The 22,439-nt window shown below is 35.9% G+C and overlaps 1 protein-coding gene across 1 annotated transcript; it reads right to left on the minus strand.

The window, feature by feature from the left end:
- Positions 1 to 1,260: 1,260 nt before the first annotated feature.
- Positions 1,261 to 21,574, minus strand: cmtr1 (cap methyltransferase 1). Its single transcript, XM_067370444.1, has 24 exons — positions 21,423 to 21,574; positions 19,220 to 19,352; positions 18,993 to 19,132; positions 18,746 to 18,904; positions 18,556 to 18,648; positions 15,067 to 15,138; positions 14,845 to 14,939; positions 14,704 to 14,776; positions 14,420 to 14,618; positions 12,421 to 12,539; positions 12,235 to 12,331; positions 10,337 to 10,469; positions 8,102 to 8,281; positions 7,944 to 8,000; positions 7,763 to 7,820; positions 7,504 to 7,572; positions 6,446 to 6,577; positions 5,821 to 5,946; positions 5,585 to 5,676; positions 5,338 to 5,406; positions 5,067 to 5,114; positions 4,851 to 4,963; positions 4,652 to 4,760; positions 1,261 to 3,245 (listed from the first exon to the last, which is right to left on the minus strand). The coding sequence occupies exons 2-24, from the start codon at positions 19,326 to 19,328 to the stop codon at positions 3,110 to 3,112; spliced, it is 2,478 nt and encodes an 825-aa protein (XP_067226545.1). The 5' UTR covers positions 19,329 to 19,352; positions 21,423 to 21,574; the 3' UTR covers positions 1,261 to 3,109.
- Positions 21,575 to 22,439: the final 865 nt, after the last annotated feature.

Raw genomic sequence — 22,439 nt, forward strand, 5'->3', positions numbered from 1 at the left:
TGCCCTGAGGGAAGATAGAATACTGTTATATCTTCTGGACGCTTTCCCTAACGGCTAGTGATGGGCAGTATTGCTCCTCAATTGCTTTTGGGAGATGGCACATTGAACCTCTTGGCAAAACAAGAGAGAGAGAGAGAAAGTCTGAATGGGGACGGAGGGGGGAAAAAAAAACAGTTTGCATACGTTCCCGTCTGGTTACCCAGCCAGCCAGCGAGGCCTCAGATGAGAGGAACCTCTCTAATGGAACCCATCTACAGGGAAATTTAATTGTCCTTTGAGGTGAATCTCTGCTTAGCTTTCCAGTCACAAACTCAAAGCAAGAGATGGATTGGGAAACAGGGTGTGGGAGACTCTCATTACACCTGCATACAAAAGACCGCCTGTGTCCCGCCGTCCTTGAGATGCCAGGAACCTACAGGTTCGTAGAAGAAAGGAGAATTCACAGCAAGCTGCACAATATGCTCATTAGTGATGTGTCAGTCACAGTGACAGTTCATGCATTGTTGTTCTAGAGGAACAAAATACAGATATAAAACTGTATTGAATATAAGACATGACAAAATAAATTGAACCTGCCATAAGGATGTTCCATCATTACCTCCTCCTGCAAAGTCAGCATCGCTGTCCTGAATCCTGAAATCTAGGGTGCAGAATTTGAGCAAACTCCTAAGCCTGAAGTATTAAACTTTGTTATGAAAACGGACACACAAAAAATCTCATGGAATTACATTAAAGGAGGGACATATCTAGAGACCAGAATATCAGCTAGCGACCACCCAACACACCGTAACAACCAAAAAAACAATGCATTTAGAAAAGCCATAAACCATTAGAACACTTAATATAGCCACACCATTCTGAAAGTGACTTTTACAGAAGCAACACCTACTTTTCCTTCACAAAAGGCCAAAAATCTAGTTCTCTTCTGCCGTTTGTACGTTTTCATTGTTCAAACACTTCAGTCTGTTCTTCCAGATTGTGTGGATTCTCATGTAAGCAGAAACAAATGGAGCATCTTATCAGCAGAGGACGCAGCTCCAAATCTTCGGTCACAGTTTCCTTTTCATACAATGGAGTATGAAATCAAATGTTACGTTCTTCTTGGTCTTCAAGCTTTTGTCACAAAAAAGCACTAATTACATCTCCATATATTAATTAAAGTGGCACACATTTACATTAGTTGAAAAGCAAAAGGATTTGTAAACCACCAAAAAAAGCAAAACATATATTTTTTCTAAATAACAAGGCTTCATGCACACATTCAAGCTGGCATAAACATTAAAATGCATGTTATAGATCTTATTGTGAACAATTCGTCTGTGCATGTTTAATTATTTTTAAAAACTGACTCAAAATATTTAAAGGAGACCTATAACGCCCCTTTCACACAATATAATATAAGTCTCTGGTGTCCCCAGAATGTGTTTGCAAACTTTCAGCTCATAATATCCCACAGATCATTTATTATAGCTTGTCAAATTTGCCCCTATTTGGGTGTGAGCAAAAACAGAGTTTTTGTGTGTGTCCCTTTAAATGCAAATGAGCTGCTGCTCCCGGCCCACTTTCCAGAAGAGGGCGGAGCTTTAACAGCTCGTGCTTCAGTTGCTCAACAACAACAAAACTGGAAAATCTCACACAGCCAAAATGAGGATTGTCAGTAACGGTGTTCAGCCTTACATTGTTCAAACCGGAGTCGACACTGATGGAGAAGTTACAACTTTTAGAATACAACTGGACTTTTTTGAATGTTTAATGGATAAATGTATCTAGTTGCTTATCGATTAGCATGTGACGTCATGTTAATCTTTTTTGCAAATCCAGCATTGAATTGACCCTTGTTTGTGAAGCAGTCCGGCGTGAAGTAAAATGACGTCATGGTAACTACAACAACTCTTCCTTTTCTCTAAAGCAGCCCAACATGACCTCGCCCCCTTTGTTGCGTGTTCTTGGGGGGCAGGGTTTATGTAAATTATGGGGTTTGTGATGTCACCAACCCAGGAAGAAGCTTGCTGTAGTCCCTACCAGTCATTTGTTGTAGTCCTTAAACAGAGAATTCTTTAAAAGAAAATATCTCCCTTCGCATTGAACTTTGAGCGTCGTAACTTTGCAGATGTTGTTTATGCTCAAACAACAACATTACATGCTAACTAAAGTTAAAAAAGTGAAATCATAATCAACCACCCCTTTAATCAAACAACTGTGATATATTACACGTTCATCTGCCTCTTCTTCAGAGTGTAACACCTACATCTCAAAAACCAATCAATTATAAGAAGCAAGTATCTGCCCTACATTTGTATTTTCGATAAGCCGTTACACTCTGATGTACATCACAATACAGAAGAAAAATCTTGTTTCATTGCGACTTTAAACAAAATTGAGAAAGAACCCAATATTCATTAGTCCAATCAAACAAAATCCAATCATCAGTCGATTTCTTCAAATAAGCCGTTTCAACACTTTGATAATCTTCTGTTTTATCATGACTTATAACCTAATCGAGACTTAATAATGATGCAGACCAATATTACTTAAGGAATAAACTTCCTCAGCGGTTTAATGTAATCATGATCACAAACAGGCTTAAAATTGAAATGCACCAGAATCCAAATCCACCAGAAATGGCAAGTTATAGCCAGTCTAATCTTTTTAAACACTGAAATCAAAATTAGGAAAACAAGGCAACAGTCCAACACATGCACACAGTAGAGCCTTCATGCTGTTTTACATGGTTATCTTCTGGTTTGCACTTAATCAATAGAATCTGTAGCTACACATCTGACCGATTAGTGGAGGAATAATTCATGTTCAGGAAGCAGGTTTTGAAGTTCGAGAGAAAAACATGTGGACAAGGAAAAAGCATCTAAGTTTCTCCTCTGAAGATAATGGACACACACAGATACACACCACTGAGCACCAAGACACCCTGTCGTCTAACTCAGAGGGGCTGTTATCGAGAGAGCCTTGAAGTGTGAAGAAACTGAGCTTGAAGGTTTCTCAGCGGACTCTTGTGAAAGCTACAGTGCCCCCTGGTGGCGAGGAGAATGTACAGCCTATGCTACGTCCCTTTAGTGTGGCATGACAGTGTGACTGTGACGTGTACGTGTTTTTATTGTTGACAGTGTTGATGGATGAAGGAGAGAACGTCGTCTTTAGACAGTTTGTCGGGGTTGACCCGCGTCTGGGAGTCGTGAACTCGGACGCCTTCCTCCCAAGCCCAAAATAGCCTGTCTTTATGACATGCACTGAAACAGAACAGAGAGAAACAAACAGAAAATAAGAGAGAATACAGGTGTTTATGAATGAGAAACCTCTATATGTTCAAAAGTTTGGGGGTCAATGAGATTTTTCTTTTTCTTGTTTTTCAAGAAAGTAATACTTTTATTCAGCAAGGATGCATTAGATTGATTAGAAGTGACAATAAAACTTTGAAATTTTATTTCAAATAACAGCTGTTCTTTTGAACTTTCTATTTATCAAAGAATCCTGAAAATTAATAGTTTTCAACGTAATAACAAATGCTTTTTGAGCAGTAAATCAGCATATTATAATGATTTCACTACTTGTACAGTATATTTGATCAAATAAATGCAGCCTCAAAAACATTTAAAAAAAATATTACAGTAACACTTTACAATAAAGTTTCATTAGTCAACATTAACTAAGAATTAACAATACTTTTACAGCATTTATTAATCTTAGTTAATGTTAATTTCAACATTTACTAATATATTATTAAAATCAATTGTATTTGTTTACATTAGTTGTGAACTAAAATGAATAAACAATGAACGTCTGGATTTTTATTAACTAACAAATAATAAATACTGTAACAAATCTATTGTTCATTGTTAGTTAATGCATTAATGTTAATAAAGTGTTACCATTATTACAATCCCAAACTTTTGAACAGTAGTGTATGTATTCAATTAAACATTAATTATTTAAATATTATCATTAAATATTAAACAAATTGTTAAGCTCTATTGACTGCATCTGTAATGTCAGAGAATTAACATAGAATTTCGACAAGAAAAAAACTGTTTACAGTAATGCTCTTACAACAGAAACCTATTGGGTAAGATTTTGCGTAAGACTAGTGTGATAAAATCACTAACCAAACTTGTTATAAGTTGTACTCAATTTCAAAACTGCCATGACCATGTAAAAGCAGTTAAGGCAATAATCTTTGCATGATACCAAATATAATACAAGAATTACATTTGTAAAAAGTCTCACTGCTAAAAGGACAATGTAGAATTTTTTAAGCAAAAATATAAGCTGGAATGCTTTGCTCTATAAAATTTCATTGCAGGTGCATTTCCATAAACATGACTTATTTTTTGACATGCCACTTGTTTTGAACCCGGAACATTCCTTTAATGAAACTGAAGAGCAATAAGCAACCAAACGGTATATAAGAAAAAATGCAAAACAAATACAAAAGGTATTAAAAAGGATGTTGAGGGTTTAGAGCGAAGCTCTTTTCTTTGAAGGTCAGACGCTACATAAAGGCCAGAAATATTTGTGCAAAATCCTCATGAAAATTCAGACACAGTAATGGAATTTTCCTGCTGAGGGCTTCAATCCAAAACCGGGTGCCAGTGTAGTGCCAGTTAAGCAGGATTACTTCATACACTTCAATACTTACTGGAAAGGTGCCACAGAACCGGGCGGCAGTGCATAAGTCGATTCTTTGGTCAGCTTATTGTAGAAAAACTTTCTTTTCGAATTTTTGCTGAATGCCATTGTCCATGGGTCTGTCATAAAGACAATGAGAGAAAAAAAATAATGTCAAATTCATCTTTAACAATTAAGGCACTCCACTAATATTATCCTCTCTCTCTCACCGTTAACAGTTTTGATGATGTAAAGGCCATTGGGAAGGAAGTGACGATCATCTCTGCCTGTGTACGAGAGTCTTGGCATCCCTCCCGAGCTCTTAGTTACCTTCATTTCCAACCTGAAGAAAAAATTAAATAAAATGAAATGAAACATCACACATACATGTTGATTTTTTTAAATGATATATGTATAAATCTACATGTATGTGATTAAAGACACACCTCACAAAGATCTTCTCCATCTCCTCTAACCTATAGACTTCCTTCACTCTAATAAATGAAAGAGAGAGAGTGAATGAAAGAGGCTGAAACAGCAAGCATACTGATTTGCAATATCATCCTAAACATGAAAGATCCTGTCTAGGCTCTAGTAAAACACAGTATCTTCATTAATTTTACATACTGCACCCTCCAGTGTTCATAGGACTTCCTGGCCCCCACGGCTGTCACTGACATGGCAATTAGAACAACCGCAAAGAGAAAGGAATATTACCGGATGGGGTTCATGTCTGGCCTGCTGGGTTTGGACACCGCTTTCACAAATTTCTCGGCCATCTGGATTCTGCACCAAAAACAAGATTTGTTTTTTGTTTTTTTTACATTTTAGAAAGAGAATGCATTGCATTTAGATTATAATATACCCTAATCAACACCAATTCATTTTCTATAAAGCTGCTTTGTAACCATTTTTATTTTGTATTAAGTGTAATATAAGAAAAAAAAAAGGTTCTGCAAAAGACCTCTGGTTGAAGTGCTGATCTCTGACGTCAGTGCCGTTGAGAACAAGAGCATCGAGAATGTGCACAGCGTTGATCCTTCGCTGGGCTTTTCCCTTTAAGAACATATACAATAACTTTTTACAAAATATACACTTCATTATTTTACTGGAATGACATAATTGCCCTTACACTAAAGCTGTTATTCATCACTGTTCTCTCTAATCTCACTTATAATTATACAAATTCTCTCTGTTCACCTCTCCCTTCAGCTCCTGGACGATCTCTACACTCAGTAATGTCTCTCTGGGCAGCTCCAGTTTGAAGTTCTCCAGCTTCTTCCAGCGTAACGGGGCTTTGCCGTCCCACGTGTAGATCTGAGATCTCTGCATACACAAATGTTACACAATATGTAAGTATATCTGTGACCCTGGACCACAAAACCAGTCTCAAGGGTCAATTTTTTGAAATTGAGATTGAAAAGCTGAATATGAAAGCTGAATAAATAAGCTTTCCATTGATGTAAAGTTTGTCAGGATAAGACTATTTGAAAATTTAGAATCTGGGAGTGCAAAAAAATCTAAATATTGAGAAAAGTCCTTAGCAATGCATATCCACTCACAATAAAACATTTTAGATATATTTATGGTAGGAAATTTACAAAATATCTTCATGGAACATGATCTTTACTTAATATCCTAATGATTTTTGGCATAAAAGAAAAATCGATAATTTTGACCCATACAATGTATTGTTGGCTATTGCTACAAATATACTCGACTTATGACTGGTTTTGTGGTCCAGGGTCACATATCTGTCTAAAACACAATATAAATATAGCTTAAATTATATAAACACTATCGCATTCAAAGATATACTCCTTACCCCAAGTCCCAGGAGAAAGAGTTGTTCTCCTCCTCCCACAATGCACCTGTAGTCCAGTACGTGTTGCAGTTTGTCCAGATTTCCTGAGTTCAGTGCAGTTGGTCTGGAATTAAAACTGTCCATATCGGAGCCCTGAGATAAAAAGACAATAAGCAGAAAGATTTTTTTTTTATTTTTTTTTTTTTATATAAAATGTAAACTGTATTTTAAAAAATACTACTAAACAGGACTTAATGTCCTCATAAGGATTAATAACAAAAAATATTATTTAAAAAATAATAAATTATTCAAAACATAACTAAAATAAATACATTTCTTTGTGCAAAACATATATAAAATGCATTTTAAAAATACTTTTAAATCTCACAATGACATAAAAATAAATAATGTTAAAAGAAAATGCACATTTCCCCCCCAAAATTATCATTAATGAATAATCTGGATATGTTATTTTTTATTTTTTTTATTGAAAATATTATTGAAATATAATAATCTCACTACTGGCATAATTAACATCACCATAATTAAATCAATACAACAAAGACTATGATGCATAAATACTTCACAATTTAAATAATACATTAATAAAATAACACTTTACAGTTTTAAAAATGCATGTAACTGGGAGGGGATGTGCATAACTGTAAAATTGTCAAATTAATTAATATTCTGGATGAGTTATTTTTTAGTTTTACCTAATTGAAAACATTAGAATAGATATAATCTTATAATATAACAGAATAATATATCACATTACAGTTATAAAAATAAATGCAACTGGGATGGGATGTGCTTAAATGTAAAACTGAATATGTCATAATATGAAAACATTTAAATGATTAAAAAAACAACCCTAACCCCAAGACAGACAAAGAAAAGACTAACAGAATATAATTTCTTTTCTTTTTTCCCTTTTATTTGGGGTGAACTATGACCCTGTTATTATAGGCTTTGTGTGATTCACCCACTTAGCGTTTCTTTTCTGGAACATCACATCCATAAGCACAGAGCATTGCTATATTCCCAGCTAACTTCTCAAAGCCCACACACACTCTTACCTTCACAAGCTCATAGAACTTTGTTTTCGGATCTGATGATGGAGGAGTGACTCTGGCTTTATCAGGAATCTGCACAAAAATGAAGATGTTCAAGGTCACAATTATTCAAATCGACATCGTCAGCTCGTCCTTACAGATACCTACACAAAACATTGTTCTTTGAAATCTTTCAGACATCACCACAAAGCCCTAAGCTAAACTTAATTCCACTGTAAAGTTTTTAGTGAGTGAGGTCAATCTATATAGTGATTAGACTCACCCTCCACAGTTTGAGACATTCTTTGCGGATGTCTGCTTGCCTGGCCTCAAACAGTGTCCTAGAGAGACACACAGCGTTGTTAATAAAGCTTATACAGACGCAGACATGTGCGCAAATACAAATAAAAGAGAGTTTGAAATGAATGCTCTGAAACACACCAGAGAAAGAATGTGTGACTCACGTATCTCTGACGTACGCGTGGATCTTAGCCAGCGCTTTGATCTGTACCGCACAATGGCTGCAAGAAAAGGGATCAGAGTTCAATAAACAAACCTAAGTAAGAATGAATGCATCGAGAGAGCCAGAGACAAAAAGAGGGTCAGAAAGTGATGACGATACCTTTCATTGGAGTTGATCATGAATTGGAAGAAGTCAGTGTCTCCTTTAATGATGTCCAGAGGGACGACTTCAGTAACGTCTCTGTCTGTGTGTCTGAATTGATTCAGTTTCAGGTTGATGGTGAACATGTATTCTCTGACAGCATCAGTGCCTGGCTTTAAACCCTTGCACACCACATATCTGCATGAGGACAACAATAAAAATCATTTTTATTTATTTTTTTTGAATGTTAAAATCCTTCATCCTATGCCATCTTATTATTCCGAGACTGTAAGAACTACAGATAAATTAAACTGTAAGAACTACAGATAAATTACGTAAACCAGCATTAAATTATTGCATTAACTATTTACAAGATTTTAGAAAGGATACCTACAATGATTAAACAGCTATTTGGCTATTAACCAATAGCTAGCAGTGCCTATGTGATATGAGTGAAAAAGGAAAAACACCTTTTTTCCTTTTAAACAGTGTCAAAAACAAATAAATAATAATAATATATATATATAAACTAGGGCTGTCAATCGATTAAAAATTTTAATCTAATTAATTACATACTCTGAATACATAATTTTTGTCTGTGAAAGTATTAAATATTGCAATTCAAATGAATTAATGCAGGATTTTTCCTGGGTCAAAAATGGTCTTCGGTGGTGACAGACATGGTCATCCACACAAACAGTAAAAGGTGCCCTACCCACGTGATCTGTGAGCCCGATACTGAAAATAAAGTACCGTCACTCTCACTATAATTCTTTCTTGCCGTCTTTGCAAAAAAAAAAAAAAAAAAAGTGATTTTATAGCTTTGTAAGAGAAGATGCTGTTTTGCTAAACCTGAAATAATATAATTTTCTACCATATACAATTAAATGCACATAGCTAACAACAACTTGCTTTGTTCTGGTTTCACCTCACTCCAGTCTAAACTAACTGATTTTATAGGTAGGCCTAATTTACTACACATTGTCATTTAAATAACCTGAAAATATTGTGGATTATTAAGGCTAATTTTACTAAGCACTCTTGCTAAATGGGGTAAGCACACTAATGTTCTCATTTCAGAGTTGTTCGAGTAAATGATTCATTATAGACCGTATGGACAGATCAGTTGTTGTCATGATTCATTAAAATGAATCTGTTCAAATGAGTCATTAGGTCGCGAATTGAACATTAGCGGACGTTGACACGTTGCGTGCGAATCGCGACTGTTATTAGGACATCGCAAAAGATTTGTCAACACAGAAAACACTTCACCACTGGATAGGATTTTCTTTTTGTTCACTGAAAGTGTGGTTTATGTCAGCTGCACGTGCAGGGCGCCTGTCAGAGAAGATGAGGTGACGTTCTTTTGAGCTCTATTCACACCCAGCGGTTATTCAGGAAAAACATTCTCCGAATGCGCCTCGTGAAACATGAATTCGGTCTTACGAACTTTTAGCATTGTGTCAGTTGATTTAGATTATTATGTGTGAGGTAGAGAGAGAGCAAAGACGGTGCTTACTTTGAAGACAGAGAGAGCTCGCGCGCACGCGGGAGGAGCTCTCTGCTCGTTCTGTCCGTCAGCGCAGCAGTCGTCTCCCTCCTTCATTTTACAGTCGAATGGTGGCTAGAACGGCTCCAGGTTCAAAGGTCAATACGGAATGGATTAATCTGGGTTATTTTTCTCAGATTAATTAATCGAAATTAACGCGTTATTTTGACAGCCCTAATATAAACCCATCTGGTGGGTTTGCTTCCAAAAAGCTCTTGTTTTAGTTTCATCGGACCATACAAGCCGGTCCCTTTTAAAGCTCCATTTTTTTGTTAAATTGAACGTATTTTACAAGTTGCCAGATTTGTATGAAGTCATACGAATAACCTACCCCTAACCCCACCCCTAAACCTAGCCATCACTGCAGTTTAGACAAATCGTATGAATTTTTACGAGTGAGGTTGCATGGATTCATATGAATCAGCCACCTCGTAAAATACATCCGAATTTGTCGTGAGATAGCATTGGAATAATATATGCATTAAATGTTTAAAAAAAGTGTTAATTACCAGTAGTGTAAATCAAAAAATAAATAAAATGTTGCACTGAAGTTTAGGCCAATTTCTGCAAGTTGGGGAAAAATATATATATTTATATGCTGAACAGAGAGAGAAGTTACAATACTGACTGCCAGCAGCTCTTTTACATCCTCAAAGGTTTCTCTCACTTTTCCACAGTAAGTCATGGAGAATGAACACACACACCTCTCTGAATTGGCAGGTCGGCTGGTGACGGGTTTGAAGAGTGAGATCCTCTCGAAGCAGAGGTACAGCAGATAAATCAAGCCCACGCTGAACGGTGTGAACAGGTCAAACGTCTTACACACAAAATGGCCTCCTGTAAAACAATTTCTGTTGAGATATGGTAGCAAAAAGCCTTTAAATAATTTCCATTTATCTACTTAAATGGTCCATGTAATGGAAAACAACCAATCATAAAAGAGGTCATTTACATAACCTTAATGGTACAGTAACAAAAACAGCCTGTTTAATTGGAAGGATAAGAGAAACAAAATGTTATTGTAAAACTAAATTACAAATGTTGTGGTGCACAAAATCTTGACTAAAAGTTTGAGTGGATTTAAAAAACACTTTTAAAATATGTCTCTTCAGTGCTATAACTGTAAAACGTATTCCTGTTGTTTTGATACACCTAAAATTAGCTCTTTTCTCAGACACATAATTACCTTCCTAATAACAGGATTTCAAAATAAACAGACTTGTGTCTGGGCGCATCCCAAGATAAATCCAAACAGATCTGAGACAAGACTGTATAATAATATCAAGGCAAGAACAAGAGTCATTAAATAATCTTCAAAGGCTAGAAAAAGACATTATTAAAGAAATGGGATCATTTGGAACTGCTGTTAAAGAACTGGCTGTCCTCCAAAACTGAATGTCTGGGACAGAAGAAAAACATGAAACTTTTGGTAATCCAAAAGAAGACAACAATGCTCCATGACAAAGATGGAAGATGCACTGTTGATGTCAACCGTCCCTAATGAAAGTGATCAGGCTTTAATGATACTTTTCTACATAAGGGGTATGAAAACTCATGAGAGAGGAAGGAAAAATTGATTGAGCAAAACAAAAAACATCCTTGAGAAAAATAAGGATTTCTCAAGAGCACTTTAACCAGGAAGACAATTCATCTTCCATTAGGAAAATTGCCCAAATCATACACTAAAAGACGAAAGAACAGTGGCTCCATTCAAGCATCTATGGAATAAAACTTCAAATCTCAAATGGAAACAATCCAATTTGAATTATCCATTAACATTCACATCTATTTACTATGGAAGCTTGTTTCCACCACTGAATAAAAATAAATAAATAAAAAAAAAGGTAATTGCGAGTTATAAAGTCAGAATCGCATGATATAAACTCACAATTGACTTTATAACTCGCAATTACCTTTTTTTTATTTATTTTTTTTTATTCAGTGGTGGAAACAAGCTTCCATAGTAAATAGATGACTTTCTCAGAATTGCGTTATATAAAATTGCAATTGACTTTATAACTCGCAATTATGACTTTATATCCTGCAATTGTGAGAAAAAAAGTCAGAATTGTGAGATTAAGTTGCAATTACCTTCTGTGGTGAAAACAAGCTTCCATAATTTACAAAGCAAAAAAAAAAAAAAAAACATCCTACAAAATGGCAAATTTGCTGTTAGTTTGCAAAGAATGAGTTTACAGTTAGTTTGTGACTTCAACTGAATGTAAGGAAACAAAAAGACACAAAATAATGTACTTATTGTAGTAATGACACTAACTAGGTACTAACCCTGAACCTAACCCTAAACCTTAACTTAACCCATGTAGCTACCTTATACTACTCAGTACTTTTATGGGTAAGTACACTTTAAGTACACGGAAAGTGCACATACTGTAAAATAAAGTGCAACCAATAATATAGTAAGGGTTGGGGTGAACACTTTTTATTTGAATAATTTTGCATTCAATTAATTTAGTAAATGTTGGTTTTTTTTGTGCTAATCACTGCAAAATGTACCACAATAAAAGAATCAAATGCCCAAGGGAGTGAATACCTTTAATACGCACTTTATTTATATGCACACAAACAAAAACACACACAATACCTGGTCTGACGACAGACATGGCAGTGAGGAACTGACATAGGAGGAGCTGTTTGCTCAGAATCTCCTGAATGTTCTCTTGGCCCTCCACAGAAAAACCCTGATGGGCAACACACCATCAGAATATACCGACCAATCACACAACAACAACATTTACTTTTAAACCAATCACAGAAGAGCATGTCTTACCCCATCTGCCATTAAGAAGTGCAGGCCTCGCCCCTCAGTGCTGTCTAGGACAAAGTTACGAAATGCACTGATGTTCTCCGGGAGCGTGATGTCACCATCGCCATCAATCCCACCCTCACCTGAAACAACGGTAATGAGGCATTAAAAGTAAAGGTCCCACTTTATATTAAGTGGCCTTAACTACTATGCACTTACATCAAAAACTTAGTACAATGTACTTATTGGGTTCATATTGAATTGCAAAACACTTGTGCTGCTATTGAGGTGGGATACAGGTAAGGTTAGGGAAAGCTTTGGTGGTATGGTTAGGTTTAAGGGTAGAGGTAAGGTGTAAGGGATGGGTCAACAGTGTAACTATAAATGTAATTACAGAAATTAATTACAGATGTAATTACATGCAGGTGTTTTTAAAATATAAGTACAATGTAAAATCATGTATGTACACAATAAGTGCATTGTATCAAATGATTAATTTAAATGTAAGTACATAGTTAAGGCCACTTAATATAAAGTGGGACCAAAATGAATTCCTAACAATTTGATTTCTATCACTAGATTAATCATTTAGGTATGACATTAAAGTGCCCCTATTATGCTTTTTCAGACATTATCTTTCATGTCGTGTGTAATATAGCTGTTTGTTTGTGAATTTCAGAGGTCTGCAAAGTTTCAAAGATCAAAGCGGAGTTACTGTCTCCCAAAATAAAGAATGATTCTGAACTGCCTGAAACGAGTCATCAGTAATTACGGTCTTACTTCCTACATTAAAGGGGGGGTATAATGCTATGTCATGCATTCTGACTTATTTACACTTTTAAAGAGTTGGATTCTCATGCTAAAGACGGCCAAAATTTCAAAACACGAGTTGGACGTATGACAGAGTCACAGCGGTAATGATCTCGGAACCGCAGGTTGTGAGTAAAACTGCTTCAAATGTCTGTTTTGTTGGCAATAGGCGCCTAAGTGCATATAATGTAAACAACGTGAACGTAGTGAATTCATAAATTCATAAAACACTATACGCTATTCATTATAGTGATTCAAAAGTTATCCATGGATAATGCGATGGTGTATTGTGTGTGTTTAAAATACATTTGTTTAGCTGACCATTGATATCTTGTAGACGATCGCTACGCAAAAGCTGTGCGTGCTCGTGACTCTTTAGCTCCGCTCACACTGCACGCCTCCAGGCGCTCGGCTGTTTTCGGAAAGACTCGGTACAGCATATGTATCTTTTATAAATATGATAAAACTAAAGACTTTTTTGAGATGTGAAGGATGCTATACTACTCTATAGGTACTCAAGATTAACATTAGATTGGCAGAAACTGTGTGTGATATTAGTAATGTTTAATCAATCAAAGCATTTCAATCTTCTGTTTAATTAGTGATATCGTGAAGCCCATAGGCATTTCCTGGCTGGAACTACGTGCGTTATCTTTCTTTTGCGGAGCATATTTGGAGTTTTTGAGTGAGTGCCCTCTGGCTTTCAGATGAAGCAGCATTTAGAAGTACTTCATTGAAAAGCTGCACATAAAAAAAAAGTTTAAAAAGCCAATTGCAAATCGTGTTGCGGTTTATTTTCAATTAATCGTGCAGCCATACTTTGTGTACAAGTGCTGAGGAAGCCTCCAGAGCTGAAATCAGATATGGTAGTGGGATTGGGTGTTTCGTTTCCGAAATGCGTTGTAAGCAGTAGACCAATCACAACAGACTGGTCCATCTGACCAATCAGAGCAGAGCAGGCTCTAGGCAAGGAGTTTAGAGAGACTTAATCCTTTATTGAACCGTTTAAGACTCTGAGAAAAGAGGTGATGCTGCAATGTATATTATGAGAAAGTTTGCATGTAAACCAATTGTAGGACAAATTCAAAACAAAATTAAGAACAAGCACAATAGGGGCACGTTAATATTTGTATATTAATCTTTAGCTGAATAGTAAAAATGTTGGATTCTTCTTTTTTTTCATGTTTAAATGGTTAAAACTCAGGCAACATACCGTAATAGGCCTCAAAGAGCTCGCTGGGAGCAGCATAGAAATCTTCCAGTTTAAAATCGTTGGCTCCTTTAAGTGTCATCCCAAAACCTTTCGCATGCCAGCGCCGTCGCCACAACACATACTCTGAGAATCCTCCCGGACCCGCACATACATCTCCAAAGTACAGCAACTCACCCTCCTTATCACGCGTCTGGGGCTTCTGCACACAGACATACAATTCAGAAATGTAATTACAGCACATATTTCAGTCCCTGATGCCATAGATTGCGTAACTGTGGTTTTACCCCTTGAGAATCCTTTGGGTTAGTGAACATATAGTCAAAAACATGATCCATGTTTGCCATCTTCATTGCAGCTCTGAGGAGAAAACAGAAATTTAGAAAAGATATGCTTCTATTGTGTATGCATGTGGAGACACCACCCACCTGTTAAGAAAGAAAGCCCCTCGGATAGTTTCATAAGGGTTCGATCGAGTACGCGCTCGCCTCATCTCCTCACCCTCCAAGTCATCAAACACAGACTGAAAAGAATTACAAATAAAAAGAGTTGTTAAATTATTATAAGACATAGAGCAAAATGTATGTCAAAGTATAACAAATCATTTCAAAATATCACTAATAACAATAAGAAATGTTTGAAACACTCACTTTGCAGCGGAGGAGGAGATGCAGTAGATTCCCAGAGCAAAATTCAGTTTCATCATCAATTTTTAATTTTTTCTATGAAAATAAGCATAGGTATATATATAAGTATATGTATGCATATATACAGTACTGTGCAAAAGTCTTAGGCACGTCAGTATTTTCATCCCCCAAAAAAGGTTTTAAGCCAGTTATTTATATCTTTTGCTGTAGTGTGTCAATAGGAAATATCCGTTCACATTTCCAAACATTCATTTTGCCATTAATTGTAATAATCCAGTGAGATTTTTTAATACACACGGAGTCTGACAACAGCCGGTGCTCCACACAGTGATCTGATCTCACCATCATCGAATCCGTCTGTGATTACATGAAGAAACAGATGAAACTGAGACAAACTAAATCCAGGAGAACTGTGGCCGTGTCTCCAAGATGCTTGAAGAAACCTGTCTGCAAAGATACAGTACTGGGAGGTTTTAGGCACTTGTGTAAAAATGCTGTAAAGTAAGGATGTTTTTAAAAAATACTGTTATAAATAGAATTTATTTATCAATTAACTTATATTAACTAAATCAAAACAATATTTTGTGTGACCACCCTTTGCATTTAAAACAGCTCTTGTCCAGGTACACTTGGGCATCATTTTTCAGGTAGCTTTGGAGGCAAGTTTCTTAAAATCTCTTGGAGACATGGCCACAGTTCTTCTGGATTTGGTTTGTCTTAGTTTCATCTGTTTCTTCATGTAATTACAGACGGATTTGATGATGGTGAGATCAGATCACTGTGTGGAGCACCGGCTGTTATCAGTCTTATTGTGCATTCAAAAATCTCACTGGATTATTACAATTAATGGCAAAATGAATGTTTGGAAATGTGAACGGATATTTCCTACTGACACACTACAGCAAAAGATATAAATAACTGGCTTAAAACCTTTTTTTGGGGGGTGAAAATACTGACGTGCCTAAGACTTTTGCACAGTACTGTACATGAGAAGTTGACAAATAACATTTCAATAAACACTATTTTTTTATATGAATGTACACTACTCTCAAAATTTTGGGGTCAGCAAGATATTTTTAAGGAAATGAATATGTTTACTCATCAAGGAAACATTAAATTGATCAAAAGTGACAGTAAAGGCATTTATAATGCTAAAAATTGCTAATTATATAATGCTAAAAAAAAATCACTGTTTCCACAAAAATATGAAGCAGCACAATGTAATAATAATAAATGTTTATTGAGCTGATTTCTGAAGGATCATGTGACACTGAAGACTGGAGTAATGATGCTGAAGATTCAGCTTTGATCACAGGAATAAATTATATTTTAAAATGTATTCAAAAAGAAAAATGTAGCCTTGGTAAGCATTAGAAAGTTTTTGCAAAAGCTTTAAAAAAAAATCTTACAGACCATAACTTTAAAATGATATCGAACAAGATAAATTATATGAATATATTAAGGGAAAGTGAACATTTTAGATGTTGAAACTCATCACATTTCTTTTTTCACTATTTTTTTAATTGTCCCTTTTTTGCAGTTCACTTAAAAAAATCTGTAATGTGACAAGTGAATTTAAAAAAAAAAAAAGTTAAAATATTTAATTAATCTCTCAATTCATACAAGTTCATTAAAACAGCATGAATCAGTGGGCGTCTGTCCAACTATTTTAATGCAATTTTTGAATTTCCATTGAACAGAAAACCTGAACGGAAGTGTTTAATATGCGCATAAGCTCACATAAAACTAGCATTTATGCACAAGGCTGACTGGAGTCAAAATCCACATGAAAATTAAGATAAAAATGAGCTTCAAAAATAGGAAACATTTGGATGAAAATCCAGCTTATGATAATTACACAAAAATTAGAAAAATGTTTAAATGAAGAACAGCATGTTATGCATTTTCATGTCAACTACAGCTGGTGAGAATTTTGAGATGTTTATTAGTAAAGTTTATGGTTATAAAACATGTACACAGCTGACCCATGAGAACAAGAAACAACAAAAAGCTGAGCAACAAAATCTTCAGTTAGATGATGATGATTAAAGGGGTCCTATTATGCTTTTCTTACATTTTTTAATTTCTTCCAATGTGTAATGTTGCTGTCTGAGCATGAAAAATGTCTGCAAAGTTACTCCAAAGGGAGTTATTCTCTATATCAGTAAGCACTTTTTCTCCTTGAAAAGCCTCCATTGTAGTCTTGAGTCTTCTTCCAGGAACATACAATATTCCTCATTTAAATAATTCCCATCCAAGGCATACACAAGGTCTGGTTGAGTTGCGTTAGTAGTGTGTTGTCACCAAGCCCAAGTATTGCTGTTTTTTTCACCCCTCACAAGTCATGCAAAGGGTTGGTCTGGGTTGATCAGCTTGTCCTTCTTGACTGTCATTATCGGATTCAGGCTGGAACTGATATAGCAAAACTACGTTAACTCTGGCGCCAGTTAACAGTAGTGTTTACAGCTCCTCAGGAAGCCTCTGGATCTGATACTCACCATTTATGGTGAGGGGCATTACATTTCCCAGCAGACCAATCAAAACAGACTTGGCCCGGCTGACCAATGAGAGCAGACTGTGCTTTTCGGAAGGTGGGTTTAAAAGAAACCAAAACTAAAACAGAGCGTAAAAACAGAGGGTAAAAACAGGTGCTGCAAGAATGTAAATTATTAGAAAAATAACAAGTTTTTTGAATATTAAATGACGTAAACCTATTTTAGTGACATGTGAAGGCCAAGTATGGTAACCCATACTCTGAATTTGTCCTCGATTTAACCCATCGAACTAGTGGTGACAAAAGCAGACTGCGGGGTTTGCTCACATCGGCAGCGTCTGTGTCCAAAGTTGCACTGACATACCAAACTGACGCTCGACACCCGACGGACAAGTAGCACGTCCGTTCTGCGCCTGTGTAAGAAGAAATGCCTTTCCGTACCAGCAGGTGGCAGTAGCAAAACAGCCAATCATAATGATCAGATGGCCGACGAGCTCTGACGCCGATTCAACGAATGTCGAAACGGCCAAAAAAAAGCAGACGAGGACCAACTTCAGCCGACGGTGCGGAACACATTGAGAAAACTTAGTCGGCCGACAAACAATAACTGCCTGATGGCCGACCGTCGGCTTGGTGTGTTCCAGGCTTGAGGAGTTGTGAGTAGTGAACACACACACACTGCAAACCGTGGACACACACACCCAGAGCAGTGAGCAGCCATTTTGTGCTGTGGCGCCCGGGAGCGATTGGGGTCAGGTGCCTTGCTCAGGTGCACCTCAGTCATTTTCTGCCGGTAAAGAGAATCAAACCAGCAACCTTCGGGTAACCAGTCTGATTCCCTAATCCTAGGCCATGACTGCCCCCAGTAGACCCCATAAACAAAATTGCAAATGAGCATAATAGGACCCTTTAATCATTCTTACCATGAAAAGTTAAAGAATGAGCATTTGATCTTAAATTAATCATTTCAGTTCATCAGGTAATATGTGCTGTAATACCTGTCCCACAGCCATCCAATCCCTCAGCTCGTCTGAATCTGGAATCTCTGGAGAACTTTCTGGAAACCACGAGACTTGTTCTATAGCAGTTGGCTGAGAGAAAAGATGTGAAGTGAGGGAGAAATAATGGTCCTGGACAACAAAAGTCGGTGTCTCTATTCTTATATTTAAAGAAACTATGATGCCGTACCTCCGGCTCATCTTGCCAGTCTACATTGAGGTCGCCCTGAAAGCCCTTCAGGGTCAGACCCAAACCCCGCCTCCCACGCTGGGTCGATGCTTCTACGATCTCTTTCCGCCCTTGACCATACTTTCCCAAACCCTCACCTTCTCTGAAACCCATCTTGGCCTGAAGGAAAGAAAGGAAGACACCATTTTAATATGTGATAATATGCATAAGATGGTTAAAAAAAAATGACAGGAGGTGCTGATTTTACCATGAGTTTCTGAGAGACTGTGTTATACATAGAAAAATTGGAAGCGGCATCGCTGCCCTCTGCATTCTGGGAATCAGAAGGTCTGGAGAAGCTGGGCTTGTGATCTTCAACATCACTGTGAGACTCACTCTGACTCGAGTCTGGGAGACAAACATAAATAAACATGCTTACGTAAACTTACACTATAACCAAAAATGTGAAGTGCCATAAGGAAACTCCTGCCTAACCCTGACTGGTGGTTCTTTGAGAAGACTCCTCATCTTCATCAGAGGAGTCCTCACGGGCAGTCTTCCTCTTCTTCAGAGGCTCATCTGATGCTGGTGCCCCTCTCTTCATCTTAAATTCTGGAGGTCCAAGAACCTTCATTCATTCAAAAACATGACAGCACGACATTAAAACCCAAACTAGAGATGCATAACATATGCTTTTTTTAAATTCAACAATCATCAAGAGCCAGTTGTTCAAAATGTCTAATCTGGATCAGAATGATCTGGATTTGGAAATCCCATGTTTTGCTATCCAGGATCAGGCAATCCATCTTACTTTTGTGCTGGTTTTTCAAAGCAAAGAACTTTTGACTGGTTCATCTCTTATGATTGTGCCAATGTAGTTTACAAACATTAAAAAAAACACTTTGAATTAAATATAATACTTTGATTTGATATTTACAGCTGTTTGGTAATTATTTTAAGGCACCAAAATCTCTTTTTTTACTTTACAGTAGGTTACAGAAAGTCTAAATATGAAGCCTAATGTCTACTTCCAATTTATTACTTTAACAGTTAAACTAATCAAGAGCAAAATAAAAAATATGAGAGTTTATGTATATTACATGATAAAAGTGTTGTATTTTTTTTTACCAGTTTTAGTTTTATTACATTTTTGTTCCCGAAATCAGAGGTCCTGAAATCCACCCCCTCTGATGGGATCAGTATAATTTTTTGGATCAAAGGTATCCCAATCTTACTAAAAAGTTTTGAACAACACAAACTGATGAGTCCAGATCAAAAGAAAGGATTTTGTGATCTAATCTGATTTCAGAACTCTTTTTTCCATCTGAACAACCTATTTTCAAAATATGATCCTATCCGATATCCGATATCTGATCAGATTACTTTTGAACAACTGGCCCAGTATTCTAGGTTAAAATTTATAATAATTTATAAAAGAAAGTGTATATTTTTGAAAGTTTTTTTACCATTTAAAATTTTGTTTTTTTCTTTTGCCTTCGCTAGTTTATTTTCAAGGTAACTAATATTATATATTATATATTAATAAATAAATAAATAAATAAATATATATATTTCCCCATTTGATTAAAGGGATAGTTCACCCTCAAGTTGTTCAAGAAATTCATACAGATTTGGAACAACTTGAGGGTGAGAAAATGCTGACAGAATTTTTATTTTTGGGTGAACTATCCCTTTAATCGCTGTACATTAAGACAATTGATGTGTATTTCTTTTTGAAATGTTAGTTTAAATATGCAGATTAGGCATTATTTTCACTAATTTCCAGAAAAGAAATCTGAATTCTTGTTTCATTTTAACAATTACAGTTAAAGTTTACAGAGGTGATATTGGATACCTCTTTTTTTATCACTCCATAATTCAGAAAATACTGTCAACAGCCAGAAAAACAATACGTGTCACCATGTTTTAAGGAATGCATATTATATATAAATTAGGCGACATATATATGAACAAACCTCTCATGTAAAAACAAGAATATAGACTTCAGAGATAATAAAACTGGAAAGTTTAATGTAAGTTCTACTGAACAAAACTCATCTTTAAAGGCTGTTTTCTAAAAATATGAAATGTGATTGAAATCTACAGACGTACATTGATAAAGTGTAATAAAAAAAAACACTTAAATGTGTATGCAGTAGTCTGAAAGAAGAAACGTTATGGAAGCAAAAGTTCTCAAAGTTGGCCAGTGCAGAAAGAACAATGGTTTTACCTGTGGTGTCTTGACATGGAATATTTAAGACATCTTTACAACATTAAAATATGACTTTAATAATGAATAATGCTACATTCGTCATAATCTATACATTTCGATTTTGATATTCAAGGAAAAACTGCAGGTGCTATTAAAAATGATGTAACACAGACTAGCCGCAAGAAGCAAGAAGTGTATCATATATTACTTTACTTCCATGGTATATAAATAAAGCTAAAATGAACTTTTCAGCTGCTCAATAACTCAAAACAGTCTCGATTGTCTTTTACGGTTAAAAAGATAACATATTGAAAATCACCAAGCTACGGTTTTACTATCACATACCTCTAAATAATAGGATTTATTGGGGGATTTTACGATGTTAATGGTCTTATAAACATCAGTGTGAAATAAACAAAGTGAAAACACTCAGCTCTTTAGGTTTCGATTTCACAAGAAATTATGCTGCGACACTCGTAAACATACCTAAAAGGAAATATGCAGCTATAATCCTGAGACACCTCCGAAATGTAAACTCATATTTGTATCCAATCTGTAAAATCTCTAGCCAAATTCTGCTTTATGTTGTGTTTCAAATGTCAAATCTGGCCCGCGTTCCACTTTCAGTGGGTCTTACCGTGTTGCTGGCGCATAATAATTACGTCACAAATATGGTTAAACACCAAATGCCTGAAAGATAGCTGATGAATATTGATTAGGTTGTGCTGACACAAACTTCCAAGATTGGTGGAAGTGGATATTAATAAGACTATATATATATATATATATATATATATATATATATATATATATATATATATATATATATATATATATATATATATATATATATATATATATATATATATGCTTTTTTCACTTTTACGTAAAAATAAATATATAAATTGGCCAGGAAATATGTTACATTTCATCTAACCAGTGTGTATGATAGTGTATGTTGTTATTTGTTTTTTTCTTCCTCCTGTTCCTGCCTTCGGTGGTCCAGCAGGTCAGTTTTTATGACGTCCCGAGCATTGTTTTCTAGTTCACAAGGCACGACCGTCAGTGGTCATTTATAAGCTGCCCTTCTGTGATCTGTTTGCAGCATCATGTTGCCTTTGGATGGTTTAAACCCTGCTAAACACTCAAGGTGGGGCATTATACCTTGTCATTAAGGGCAGATCTGCCCCGAACTCATTAGTTGCATCAATAGTGCTGAATGAAGCCGAAGCTTTAAACGAGCTGCATGAACTGTTCATAAGTCAGTGTTAAGAAGCTTTAATTACGGGTTCACGTCATGTTACAACAAAGAAGGGAACAATGGGATTGTGACCTAATCCAATGTTCTGCATCCTAAATGTCAATCAGGAAAGTAGGCTACATTTGTTCAAGATCATTTGACCAGAGAACAATCGCATCAGCAGACCAATTCGCGAATGAATTGTTCAGCGCGATTTGTGAACCGATTCAATAGATTCTTTAAAGTGTTAGTTTACCCTAAAA

Source organism: Chanodichthys erythropterus, chromosome 20, assembly GCF_024489055.1.
Source record: "Chanodichthys erythropterus isolate Z2021 chromosome 20, ASM2448905v1, whole genome shotgun sequence".
NCBI lineage: Eukaryota > Metazoa > Chordata > Actinopteri > Cypriniformes > Xenocyprididae > Chanodichthys > Chanodichthys erythropterus.